Source organism: Poecilia formosa, unplaced genomic scaffold (assembly GCF_000485575.1).
Source record: "Poecilia formosa unplaced genomic scaffold, Poecilia_formosa-5.1.2 Scaffold190, whole genome shotgun sequence".
Taxonomy (NCBI): domain Eukaryota; kingdom Metazoa; phylum Chordata; class Actinopteri; order Cyprinodontiformes; family Poeciliidae; genus Poecilia; species Poecilia formosa.
In genome coordinates, this window is record NW_006800129.1 from 350,691 (window position 1) to 364,078 (window position 13,388).

The 13,388-nt window shown below is 38.3% G+C and overlaps 1 protein-coding gene across 1 annotated transcript in view; it reads right to left on the reverse strand.

Moving 5' to 3' along the window:
* LOC103147793 (cadherin-4) overlaps positions 1–13,388 on the reverse strand; it is a 253,551-nt gene that overhangs the window by 63,521 nt on the left and 176,642 nt on the right. Inside the window, exons 4-5 of the mRNA XM_016678784.1 lie at positions 10,400–10,626; positions 4,038–4,235 (exon numbers count right to left, since the gene is read on the reverse strand). Coding sequence (XP_016534270.1) covers positions 4,038–4,235; positions 10,400–10,626 — 425 coding nt within the window. The remainder of the gene's footprint in view (positions 1–4,037; positions 4,236–10,399; positions 10,627–13,388) is intronic.

The window sequence follows — 13,388 nt, forward strand, 5'->3', positions numbered from 1 at the left end:
CTTTCTCTTGTTTCTTCTGTGAGATGTTACACAGCTTACTTACCCATTAGCTAAAAAAAAACAAACAAATACTGGAACATAAGTACTGCTGTCTCTTATTTGCAAAGACAGAACGGCTGTATTTGACCTCACGTCTGGCATACTCGAGGCTGATTGGGTCCAACATCGAGCCTCCTTGTTACAATATGAACAAAACATCTTGATTTAAAGTGGGAAAGCGTGAGGCTGTTGAGCCATTTTTTTTTTTTTTTGCCCCCAGCCCCACTCTTAATAAAACGCAATCAGAAATATCTCTTGGAGCTGTGATGTGCAGTTCCTGTTTTAGAGGCCGGTAGGAGCACAGAACTGCCTGGACAGCATTTCCCTCAAGCCATGTTGAGCTGCTAGCTCACAGGCCAGTCAGAGAGGCCTCTATCCTGACACCTGCCCGACATTGTGTAACTCTGATCAAAGTGACAGTGCTGCAGACCCACAGAGATGCAGGAGAGAGCTGCTGTCACCTCACCTGTCCGGCTGATGGCAACTTGGTGAGGGCAGCGAGAAAAGTGGTGGGATGCCGATGATGAAGGTCCCTGTCTGTACGTCACTCAGGTTTGTGTTGGATGACAGAACAGCTCATTAGGTAGGGCACTGACTTCACAGACCATTAGGGGAAGCAGGACACCGAGTGATGCCACGTTTAGAGAAATACAGACTAAAAACCCTTCTCTGAAACCTTGCTATCCTGTAAATGATTATGAAGGCATAGTAATATTAAAAAAGTAAACATTTTGTCTTCTTTGGGAACATCAAATGTGTGATGTATTAGGAAACAAAGCAGTGAAGCTGCCAGTTAGTACTGATGGTAGTTTGAAGAAATTTTAAGATTATTTTATCTTAGGTTTTCCACACGTTTATTTTTTTTTCCAAAATGTACAAATTTTGATACGACTGACAAACCACGTCCTCCTAGCGCAAAAAACAAACAAAAACTTTCAATCAAAACAAATATATTTTCTTTCAAAATTGGCATGTTCCCATTCAGCTAATTTATTTTCAGAATTACAATTTACATAATTTTATGGTGAATCTAAATGCAGTCAGGATCAAGTCACGATCACTTTGATTTGGTTCAGAAAAAAAGAACAAAAAAACAATTACAACAGATAAAACTGAAGAGTTTTGAACAGTTAAACATTTCCAGATAAAACATTTTAATTTCAATAGAAGAAGCAAAGCACTCAGCAATACAGAAAATACACGACACAATATTTTTTTTAACTCATAGTGTTGACTATTTAATTTGTTTTATCGCATTTTGAGATTGTGTTGGTTTGACCAGACAGACTTTAGTTTACAGTTCATAATTTAAGTTTAGCTGGATCATAAGAATCATTAAGCTGGAACTGAGGGCTCACACATTGTCTGTGGTCACAGGCGAAACAAAAAGAACCTGCTTGATTGCTAATAAATAATATTTTAAAGTTTGTCTTACTCTGTTGTTATCCAACAACAGGTAACATAGCAACTCCTCCAAGTAAAGAAGCCTTTTTTTCAACCTGATCTAAATCCTGCACACTGATGTTCTGAAGAGGTTCTATTTTATTTTGCTTCTATGCAATCAGAATATTTCTCCTCGGTTTTAATTATTTTTTAAAACATATCTTTTATTGACTATATGTCAGAGTCATTTTATATAAAATGGTGAAATCTATAGACATTTCAAATTTAAAGTCCACAAAATTGAAAATGCTCAGAATTCAACTGGGTCCCATGTTGAGTTTAATGTTAAAAATGTAAATTAGACAAAGCAGGCTGTTTCACAAGACGATCAGCACAACTTACTATCATACCCGATTTTTTTTTAATCATTTTTGTGTGTAATGGCTACCATCAATGTCATAAAAAAATGAGTCTTGTACTTGGTACCCTATCTTTTGCCTGACATAGTTTTGTGGCCTCTGGTGGCGTCTTTGGTGGGTGTCTACTGGCACAGCAAAGTCATGGGCTCAGATGGAGATTTTATTTTATTTTTTACAGTGCTGGTGTTACATGGAACATCCTCAGGAAAAGCCCAAAACCTGCTGCGGTCTCTGGTGTTGCTTTAAATAAACCATTAACACGTCTTTTGTGCATTTATGTCCTTGCCAGAATTTGTGGGAAGGCAGCTGTCAAACAATGACCCAATTCTGACTGGGCAAAAAAAAATAAAAATAAAAAATCATGTTATATATTTAACTTCCAAGCACCTGTTAAAATCAAGTAATGCAAATGATTTTAAATGCTTAATGCCCACTTGGCAGCTAAGTATAAGCATAGAAGGCATTGTTTCATGTTCAGTTTTGACTGAGGGGTAGTGAAAGCCTGTACGTAACCCTAAGAGGACAATAAAAGTTACTAAACCAGACTAAATACAAAAACAAAAAAGTTGGCAAAATCATCCCCATGCCACAGACCTGCATCTGTTTGTTCAGATCTGTAGCTCTCTGTATGCCCACACCTGCCCTCCAGTCATCATTAAAGGGAAAGATGAGAGCCTCAGAGCTGAACAAAGGCATCAGCACGCATCGCTTCTCTTCTGCTCCGAACGCTCAACTCTTAGCAATCCACTAGCCCCTGACGGACCTATTTACTGCACAAAATGGATTGTGTTTGGCTGCGCACTGTACTTCCAAATGTTCCTCTGATGCCCTTGCTCTTTCTTTCTGCACTATCACCTCTGTTACTTTGGTTCTGACCAGTTCTAAGAAGCAGCACAGCTATCCTATTAGTTTATTGCTGGTACAGTACTGTTAAAGGGTTTAGAAAGTTCAGACGGAGATGCGAGAGAGACAGTACCAGGCTGATGGGACAGACTCCAGCTGTAGAAGCAGTCCAATTCAAAAACTTCCCTTTATACTCAATGTTTTATATCTCAATAGGGGGAAAAAAAAGGTAGATAAAAAAAAATTCTCTTCAAGCAGCTCTAGCTTTTATTTTCTCTGGGAAAAGGATAAAACCTGGATGAAAAACAAAGAAGTGAAACAAACAAACAAAAAAATGCTTCCTTTGCACAATTTAAACCCAGCAGAGATAAGCCCAGGGAGTTTTGTAAACAACAGGGAAAAGCTGATGGCTAGATATTCCAGATAAAAAAAATAAAGATGGAAAGACAGACCCGGGAATGAGGCAACAGTCCCTTGGAACACTTCTGTATAAATTGAAGAGAGTGCCACAAGCTTTACATTTACAGCTCGGCGATGAGAGAGACAGAGCTGTCATTCTTTGGTTGTGAATTTTAGGCTCTCTGTGAGTCAAGCCTTTGTGCAACGAAACATTTGCACAAACATACATTTATTCATGATTTTTGTCCTTCGACAGATGTATGCGCTTGATATCCAGCATCCTGCATGCTGTTTTCAAATTACAGCCTTATTAGAACTCCGTATTTTTTTCAAGGAATAAAATTACTCTCAGTTGTTGGTGTTACATCTCAATGTGTATATGTGTAATTTACTTATAGATTCAAATTAGTCCCTTTTTATGTTATAACTTTAGATTTAAACTGCAAATCATTGTTTCATGGGAACAATGAATATTTAGTTGTGTCTGCAAACAAGAGAAAAAAAAATCAGCACAGTTATTCTGTGCTTTTAGACAGCATTCATAAAAAAAAACAACAACAACTGAACATCAAAAAATGAAATTGAACAATAAGGCACTTCGATAATGCAAAATGGAAATTAATAATATTTGGCTATCTGTAAACCCAATGGGCCTCTTTTGTGAGAGGCTTTAACTGCTTAGGAGCACTGTGTGTCTGAAGGGAAAACTTCTCAGGGTCAGCCAGGGCTTTTTAAATACCTTAAGATACTGTAGCTCTAATTACATCAGGGGACCACAACACAATCATCTTCAAGGATGTGGAGAGCAAACTAGTTATGCTAATGCATTTCTGTGCTTTATCACCCTTCATTACGCACGTCCCCAATCAGTGGTAGCTGTGAAGCGCCCTCGAGAAATCCCAGCTGTAAATTCTGAGCAAATCACCGCTGCAGCCAATCAAACCTGTCACTTACACTGACAAGCATCTGAGGGAATGGTCCACGAGAATTTTCCGCCACGTTGATTGGTGGGATCACCCAGTCTCTCTTCTGCCTTCGGAGACCCCCGGTGCTGTTGACGCGGGACCCTGGGAACATGATGACAGGAGTTGGTGCCTGCGACGCGTCCTTCTTCTTGTTTTGCTCACTGATGTTCCCTGCTTCCTCTGTGACCTTTAAGAAAAGACAAGGCAAGACTTTAATCATAAGCTTGTATGTGCTGATGATTACAACAGCAACCAATAATATGCTAAAGTTGTTTCAGTCTCAAGGCAAAAATTCAGATGACAGAGAGAGTAACGTTTTCATAAAGCTTTACTCATTAGACCTAGTGAGGGCTCGTTCTCTGTTATTACAGCAAACACACACACACACACACACACACACACACACACACAGCTGTGAGCCACAAACAGCCCCTGGCTGATTGTGGGATGTCAAGCTGTTTTGACTGCCAGGGGTTAATATGGGCCACCAAACTGATGATTCGCCCCAGATTTCACAAAAATGGCACCATGGAGGAGCAGAGCTGTTTTTCCAGCAGTGCCAACACAAACCAACTTCTATATTTTTTCTCACAAAATACAAAATATTACCTCAATATTTATAATATCATTACTAGGCTGTAACATCACACAGCATATTATGTCTATGCAATTTTTTTTTTCCTCAGGAAATAATTAGTGATGGAAGAAGGAAATGTAAAATAATGTAGTAGCAAAGTGAAGTTGTATTAGTAGTTCAACCCTTGTGTGAATAGTAGGAAAAATAGAAAAAAAAAACATTAACATGTAATAACACAGAATCTCTGTAATGCAAACAAAGATTGATCTGAGCGTAAACTCTCGATAAGCTGCTCTTTCATGTTTAAAAAGTGCAGTCCAACCTCTTACAATAGCCTTGCTGTTCTGAGAAGTCTTTGAAATGGGAATAAAAATAATATGATATTTCAATAGCTCTCTATACCTCCTGCATAAGGCCATAATTGTGAACTACTCAGTGTCATTTCATCACCTACACAAAGTGTTGCTATGGAGCTGAAGTTCACAATGTATAACAAGCATGTTCTTTAAACTAATTGCTCAAAGGCTAAAATACTCTGAACATGGAAGTTGTGTCCTCAATGTATTCTGAGAATTAGAAAAATAAATCTAAACTTTTAAGTGCCGACAGAAATGTGACAGGAAAGAAAGCACCAGCAGGGCAGAACAGAGCTGGCATTACTTGTTATGTCTGTATATATGGGTGTGAACAAGACCATAAACTTCAGGCTTTGTCATTTATGTTGGATATAAAAAGCCTATTAACAGAGAGCATGTCTGATGTTGGATTTAAAGCCTCTTTTAGCAGACAGTCAGCTGAGTCACAGATATACACTTCAATCATTTATTGTGCTCCTGTCCTCACATATGTTCAGGTCCACCACAAAACTGTCTTTTTGAGAGATGATCAGAAAAAGAACAAGAAGGGAGCCCATTTTCAACCTCTTTATGAGCATTAACTCAATCTTGTGTCAGAACAATGCACATCACATATCACGCAATAAAGCTAATGCTACCTAGATTTAGTGTCCGTACGTGAAAATACTTTCAACAGGCACATAATAAGGAATAAAGATGTCATCCATTAGACTCCTAAAGCGTGAATAAAGAAATGCGGAGTCGAGAAAGAGAGCTTTATTTGCGAATTCCTGTACTATGCAAAGCACCGAATGCAAACAACTAAAAATGTTGATGTCCAGCAAAGTTTCAAGTTTTATGTCTGCAAGGTGTAGAACTGTGTAGTCTTCACTAATTCTTTGCTTGAATCTACTCCCAGTCAGCATAAAATCACAAATCCAGAAGTGAAATATAATCTAAACAATAATAATAATAATAATAAAATACAGAACATTATAAAACAATTGGGGAGTCATGGTAGCAAGTATTTGGGTTTGAAAAAAAAAAACAAAAAAAAAACAGTGACTGGAAACCACCCTCAAGGAATGTTTTATTAAAGCCCATGGAACTGTTGAGGTGGAATTTCTGAGTGTGTGAATGTTTGTGTGGACAGGATGGTGTTTGGACCAATGTACAAAAGAAATTGTGTGAAGTTTGGCATAAAGAAAATAGATTATTTTAATATATATTTATATATCATAACACTATGTGTAACACTGTAGCATATGTTAAGATTGGTGTGGTTAGTAGATATTCTACATTTCATTTAGAATGTATCGACTTACAGATCCACCACAACAGCTGACATTTGAAAACACTGAGAAAATACACCACAGGAGCAGACCACAGTGTAAGGCAGCAATGGCTCCTGGCACATATTGAAAGTTGAAGGTCCTGTACCATGCAGTCTATAAAAAAGTGTTGTTTTTTTTTTCTTTGACTATCTGTTTGTTCTTGCCTGGTCAAGGCTCCGTAGGGGGTTGGGTTGTATCTGCCAGCGGAAACAATGCTTTCAAGGTTGCTTCATTAGATGGACGATCAAGAAGAAGGCGAAGAAGAAGAAAAAGAAAAGCTTTTAAGGCTGTTTTACAGAAAATGTGCCAACTAACCTGACTTACGGTTTATGCATGCATGGGTTTGTGTGGGTGGGTAATGGTGTGGGCCGTAGATGGTGGGGGGATTCTGGGGTAAGTGTCATGTTTGCTTTGATCATCCAAACGTGCGGCTTTAAACATCTTGTTCTGCGTTTTCCAATGACACTTTAAGTGACAGAGCAAAGGGAAAGATTGTTACAGAAAATGTGGTTGGTGAGGGAGCTCTAGGTTGGCATTGGACTTCAGTTAAGAGAGTTTGTTAGATTCATCATCATAAGAAAATCCACTATGATTGCTCTTTAAATGTCCATGTCAAATATATTAGAACAGATTTCTGTGCCCCACAATGGTAGTAAAAACCAGCTGCATTAATATCACTGATGCTGATTGTTAGCTTAAAAACTGAGGGTTTTTATGTGCTCGCTATTTTAGTCATGGATCCTGAAAAGTCACAGTGTACAAGGCAAGTCTCCGTGCTCTAAATCTGATATTCTCTTATAATGTAAAAACTGTGTTGTACTGTTGCAGTAGCTTAACAGAGAAATTATTTTTTTTTATTTTGGTCAGATTTATTTATTTACTTTAAGATCACACCCACTTGCTGTTTTTTTCTGGGAAACAAAAATACTTGATTAAAAAAAACAAAAAAACATTTTTACTACTCTGATTAAATACTGATGCTGATGATTGTCTACCAAATGTGACACAAGTATCTACTATGTTTACAATTACTTATCCACTTGGTTTAAATGCCTTTTTTTCTTTTCATAAATAAAATCCTCATTTGAAAATTATTTGAAAACTGTTTTCTTTTTTAATTCAATTATTGTTCTATATTGACACTGTTTCACAGTCTGAAACATTTGATTATAAATAAGCAAAATAGGTTCACATACCTATGGTTTATCTCTTATTTTGGCCACTAGGGGAGGCAAAGTCCTTGAAAAACACAACACTCTTAATTACACTCCTGAGCAACATGCTGACATGCATCGACCCACACAAACGCTGACACTTTCTCCTATCTGTGTACAACGTTACCAGTTCGCAAAACAGGCAATCCAGCCTTCCAAACATGTTTCCATATTCAGTGTTTGTTGTACTGTGTGACAGCTTCACTAGAACATGCAAATGAACCTTTACATTCAGTCCACATTCGACAGACTGGCCTCTGCCAGTACAGCATGCCTGTGTGCACAAACGTGATTTGTCAGTAAAGTGGGATGTGATAGATGTGATCTAGGTCTGGACAAATAGATTCTTTTTTTCTTTTTTTTTCTTTGTAAGACAGATAAAAGCTTAGTGGGGTTGACTGCAGCTCATGCCTCCATTCCCCGCAAAGTAGTGAAACACACGTTAAGGTTAAACTGAAATGAATGAGAGTGAGAGTTGTCAGAAGCAGATGTGAGATAATCCACCCACCCACCCACCTACCCACCCACCTACCTACTCCCACACCCCTCATCTTCACCCATTCCCTTGCACTAAATAAGTGAAACACCAGAGCTTTTTATCTGCACATGCTAACAGGTACTAGTGAGCTCCTGGGGGAAACTGAAGAAAAAAAGACAGAGGAAAGGAGACAAAGCCAGAAAAAAGGGCAGTGCCATCACCAGTACAAAAAACCTTAAGTGAGCTTTTTTTTCCCCCTATCATGGAGCAAGTTTAATGAAACCTTGCTCCTCAGAGTCTTATTCACACTTTGGCAGAAAGAAAAATGAAAAGTGCTGAAGCGTGTTGCAACCAAAGGGGGGTGGGGATGGGGGAACAAGTTACGGAACGGTGTTTGTGCACTTACTGAAACCATTATCAGAGATGGTTGACAAAACAGCACAGATAGGCTGGATTTAGATCAGAATTTCTAACAACAGCTTTCTGGATTTAGTGATTTAAAGGTTGTGTTATTTGCATTTAATCCAGCACAGATAGAGAGCATATGCTTTGGCATGGAGCCTTGCAAAGCTCAAACCCATAGGCTCGCAAATATAAGACATTTTATGCCCAAAACAAAAGGACAAACACACACAGAACATACACGGCATTAAAAATTAAATGCAAAATTAGCATAATTCGTACTTGATCCAGCATAATCTCCCACAATAAAATAACATCCTCACACACATACCGAACACACACTCGCTTAGGCACACCAATGCTATGTGAACAGGAATCAGCGAGTGTGAAATGGATGCGGACCCACAGCCCTGGTGCCGTCAGCCTTAGCCAGCTGGCGATGGTCCCAGCTCTTCCCCTCCACAGCACTGCCTCCCCAAAACCCTGCATGCTTTGATATCAGCCAGCCCCTGGCTACCGAGACATCTGGAAGTTATTATTCAACAGAGCGCACCACAAAGCGGCATTTCCATAATGAAACATCACGTTTTGTTTCAGTGCCCTGCGTTCTCCTCCTGAATACATGACGCTTACAACTTGTAGCATACCTGTGACTGCTGACCACACGTTCTTGCTCCTCCGTCATTCGTCTGTCTATTCATGTGCTATTCATGGACTCACTGGGAAATAAAGCAAAATAGCCTCTCATTTGACCTTTAATACTCCGTGCTTTAACACTAAGGCTCATACCATGCGGTGAATCATTTGAATTGCCTGAATTACAAAATTATGTAGATAAAAGCCAGGCTATTCAGCCCATGAAACGCATATTTATACTTACAATAATAAATAGTTTGCTGGTTGAGGTCACACTCTCTATTTGTCTCATTGATTCAAGGGCTGATTTTGAGTCACCTATTCAATTTTCTCACAACTTTCAAGGAAACGCATACAAAACTGTGTCTTCTATGAGTTCTACTTTTTAAACGATTTAAATACACACGTTGGGAATCTCAATGCCGCTGAAAAATTATTGTGAGACTTATGAATGTCCCAGACAGTTACTTTGTTTAAAGCAAAGTTTGTTATGTGATTTAACAATCTGTCAGTTATTCCTTAAGACTTGCGGTATTAGAAAATTACTTTTTAAAAGGACAAATTATTTGTTAATACATTTTTCTGATGAACACAGAACAACTTGGAGTTGTAGCTACATGTGGAATACTATTACCAATTTCACAAGCTGGTATTGCTATTCCAACTACTAGGAACATGATAAGTTTTATAAACAATTTACTGCAGTTTTTAGTCTTTCTATATCCTATATTATTCTATAAATATCCTATGTTGTTTGTAAAAAAAAAAAAATGTTTTTTATGTGACATAAACAGCAAGATAGGAAACTGTGTGAGAGGTTTAGGTATTATATAATTATAACTTATATTGCATTTCCATCTCATTTAGACTTGATCTGGTGAAAAACCTATTGATCCTGGGAAGATGTTGCACCAAGTAAGTGAACACTGGCTCTTAATTATTTGTGTTTTCATTGCTTTAATCTGATTAAGGCTCGTGTTGGTATCGACTATCTGATTTGGCCATGTGCTTCTGTATTCATGGGGACAGCTTAGCTCAGACTGCTCAGTCTTCGCCTGACCTCTGACAGCTTTTAAATAGAAACGAAAGAGCCAAGAACCCCTGGGGTGCACAGGCGCCGGATGTTTTCCAATAACAGCTTATGGCTAAGGGAAACATTCTCTCCCCCATGTGGCAGTGCGATTTTATCACTTTTAACCGTCTGCCATTGCTGCTACTCTCACCCACTCTCTCTCCAGTTCTCAAATCCCCAAGGAGTTTTGACCTGATTCTGGGCTGTTAGTATCACCAGACCACTGGAGGAAATGTGATAGAAAAAGGGACCTTTGAGATGATAATTGAAACTTGAAGCGTGATATTTCTGTGTGTAACTCACCTCATTTTCATTTTGCCCTGATGACGACAGGTCAATCAGGGTCAGTTGAACCACAGTCTCCCAGACATTTGTGTGAGGGCCACGCGCTGTCACTTTAAACTGAACTGTCTCATCCAAGCCGGCTCCCTGTCCCTTGGCAAAGATGGATCCATCTGTCCGGACGTTGAAGACCGGGTCGGTGCTCTGGAAAACCACGGCTTCATTCCCCATGCAGTCGTCAAACTTCACTGTGGAGAGAATGATTTAAAAGAGTTTCATATGAATACCATCAAGGCAATGACAGTTGTAACATAAAAAAATGGCACATATTTTGTTTGGTTTGGATGCAGCTTAAATTGCTGCAAAAAACTTCCCAAACATCCCCCACCAAAAACAACAACCAAATATACTCGGTGAGAAGCAAAACATCAGAGAGTACTGGTAAACACTGCATTGAATTATAACTTTAAGTCATAAGTCAAACCATTTCAAAGATTTGTCCTGTGTGTTACTAGTTGGAATTACATGAAGAAACAAATGGCATACATGCAGTGAACCCCCACCTATTTGCAGTCCAGTATTCACAGATTTACCTATTTGCGTTTTTAATGTAGAACATCACTCAAAATTATTTGTGGGAAATCCACCTTTTTGCAATGTTTTTTTTTTTTGTTTTATAAAGCATATCTTGCATATTTGGAAAAAAAAAAAAAACTTTGGAAGCTAAACATGTCTAGCTGCATTGCTACTTGATATACTATTGGATGGCATTTGCAAAGCAGCCAACCAAGGAGTACTATTTATTCTTCTTGCCTCTGATTGGCCCGAAGAGCAGAATTAAGGAAGACTGCTGATAGTAGCTTCTGTGGTAGGACTTATACAGTTTCTAATGTTCATATTAACATATATTAAGGTCTATTTGGTGTTTTAAACTATTACACTATGTACTTACATGTGTTTTTAAAGTTGTTCTCAAGTATTTGTGAATATTAACCATTTGGGTGTGGCTGTGATTCCTAACCTCCACTGGGAGGTAAATTGTACACAGACTGTGCTTTCTCAGTGTTATTGAAAATAGATTGGAAAGTAAGTCTTAGAAAACTTGACTTCCATCAGCCACCTCCACATTAATTAACAACTGATGTGCAAAAAGTCTTAAAATGAATAACACTTGTAATTTGAATATTTTTTGAGAGGAGGTGGAAGATTTGGGAACCTACACTACACCATATTTTGTTTTATGCTACATCAATAGTAGCTTTCTAAGTGGCATCCATTAAAACTTTTAACAAGCCACCTTCTACGAATGGGACATTATTTAGCACTTCGACAAAAATTGACAAGATTAGAGCATACAGAGATGATTTCTCTTTCGACAGTCTCTGTAGATCAGCCAGACTCTTGGGTCCTCTCATGCTTTTTGTTCTTGAGCTCAGTCCACAAGTTTTCAACAGGATTTATGTCTGGGAACTGAAAGAGTCGAAGAGGAGGGGGAGTTTGTGTCTGGTGGACCATTTCTCAGATATTTGGCAATATACTTCAAATAATTATCCTGGAGAAAGTCCCAGAGATGACTCATTTTCAGTTGTGTGGGAAAGTCTGACAAATTTTTGCATAAAATGTACTTCAGATGGCTTATGGCACCCTGGACTTTAACAAAGTTCTAAGGATCTTTAGAAGAGAAAACGGTCCACAACATTACAGATCACTCAGGATACCTAACAGAGTCAGAAAACAAACAAACAAACAAACAGTAGTAAGATTTGGCACAAAAACAGCACCACATATCAAAAAAACACCTTACACAAAGTGAAAGAAGGTGTTGGCAGCATCACGTTTTTCTTTCTTTTTCCTTCTTTAAGGCAAGGTGAATGTCAGTTTTGGCCTGTTCAGCATCAGATATTTGCATTGAGATGAACTGAAAAATAACAAAATAAACAGGAAACTAATATTTCATATTGCTCAAGTCAGAGTTTGTTTTTACTGTAGACATGGGCAAGATTACCAGAGATGCCAGTAAATGTGGAGGGAGCTACAAGTTCCTTGATATTTGCTGGTCATGTATACGTCTTCTCCATTTTGAACTGTTGTCGTTTTAGTCATGTTTTTCAGATACAAAAAAAAACAAGTTATCTACTACAGTTGACAGTGTCAACTGTCATTTTGTAACCATTTTGACATCACTTTGGTAAAAAAAAAAAAAAAAAAAGATCAAAAAAAAAAAAAAAAAAAGATCTAATTCTAGACTTTTGTTAGAAGATACTGACAAGTATCCATCAGCAGGAAGTTTCTCACTTATTGTTATTTGATCAGAGGTTATGATTTCTCATATGTGAAAGAGAAACACAATCAATGTCATCTAACATCTTCAGAAAAATAAGTTACAGTTAAAATATATGTTGGAGACTCAATTTGCATGACTACATTATAAAACTACATTCTGAAGATAAATGATTTCTGTAGGGAACAAGGACAATTATAAGGAGCAATATGATCATCAAGGTGCTAAATCTCCTATGAAAATCTAAAATGTTTAATAGTGGAGGAGTAAGAGGGAGACAGGTATTTTCTATTGTGACCTTCCATTCTCATTTACTTCTCCCTTGTGGCACCTGCAGCCTTCTAACTCCTCTCTCTTGAGGATTACAATGTCTAGACAACACATTGTAGGAACCCTGGGCTGAAAGACACAATTCACCTCTATATCTTCTCTTTCTCCCCTCCTACGCCTCCACCGCAGCTGAAACAAGGTTCCAATTACAGAAAGTGACTGTGAGTAAATCCGTCTTTTTGCTACATCTGGACCTAAAGAAGACTGTGATCATGTCAGAACCCTCCAGATGTCCAGGCAGCCACTCTAAACTCTGTCAGGTGGCACATCCATTCCCTGACAGCCTCTATCGACTGTAGTAGGTGCTACACAAGTGCGCTCTCCTAGACAGGTTTAGATAGGACATAAGGGATGGACTGCGTTATCAAAAGCAGCACAAAAGCTTTTGTTTTTTCATAG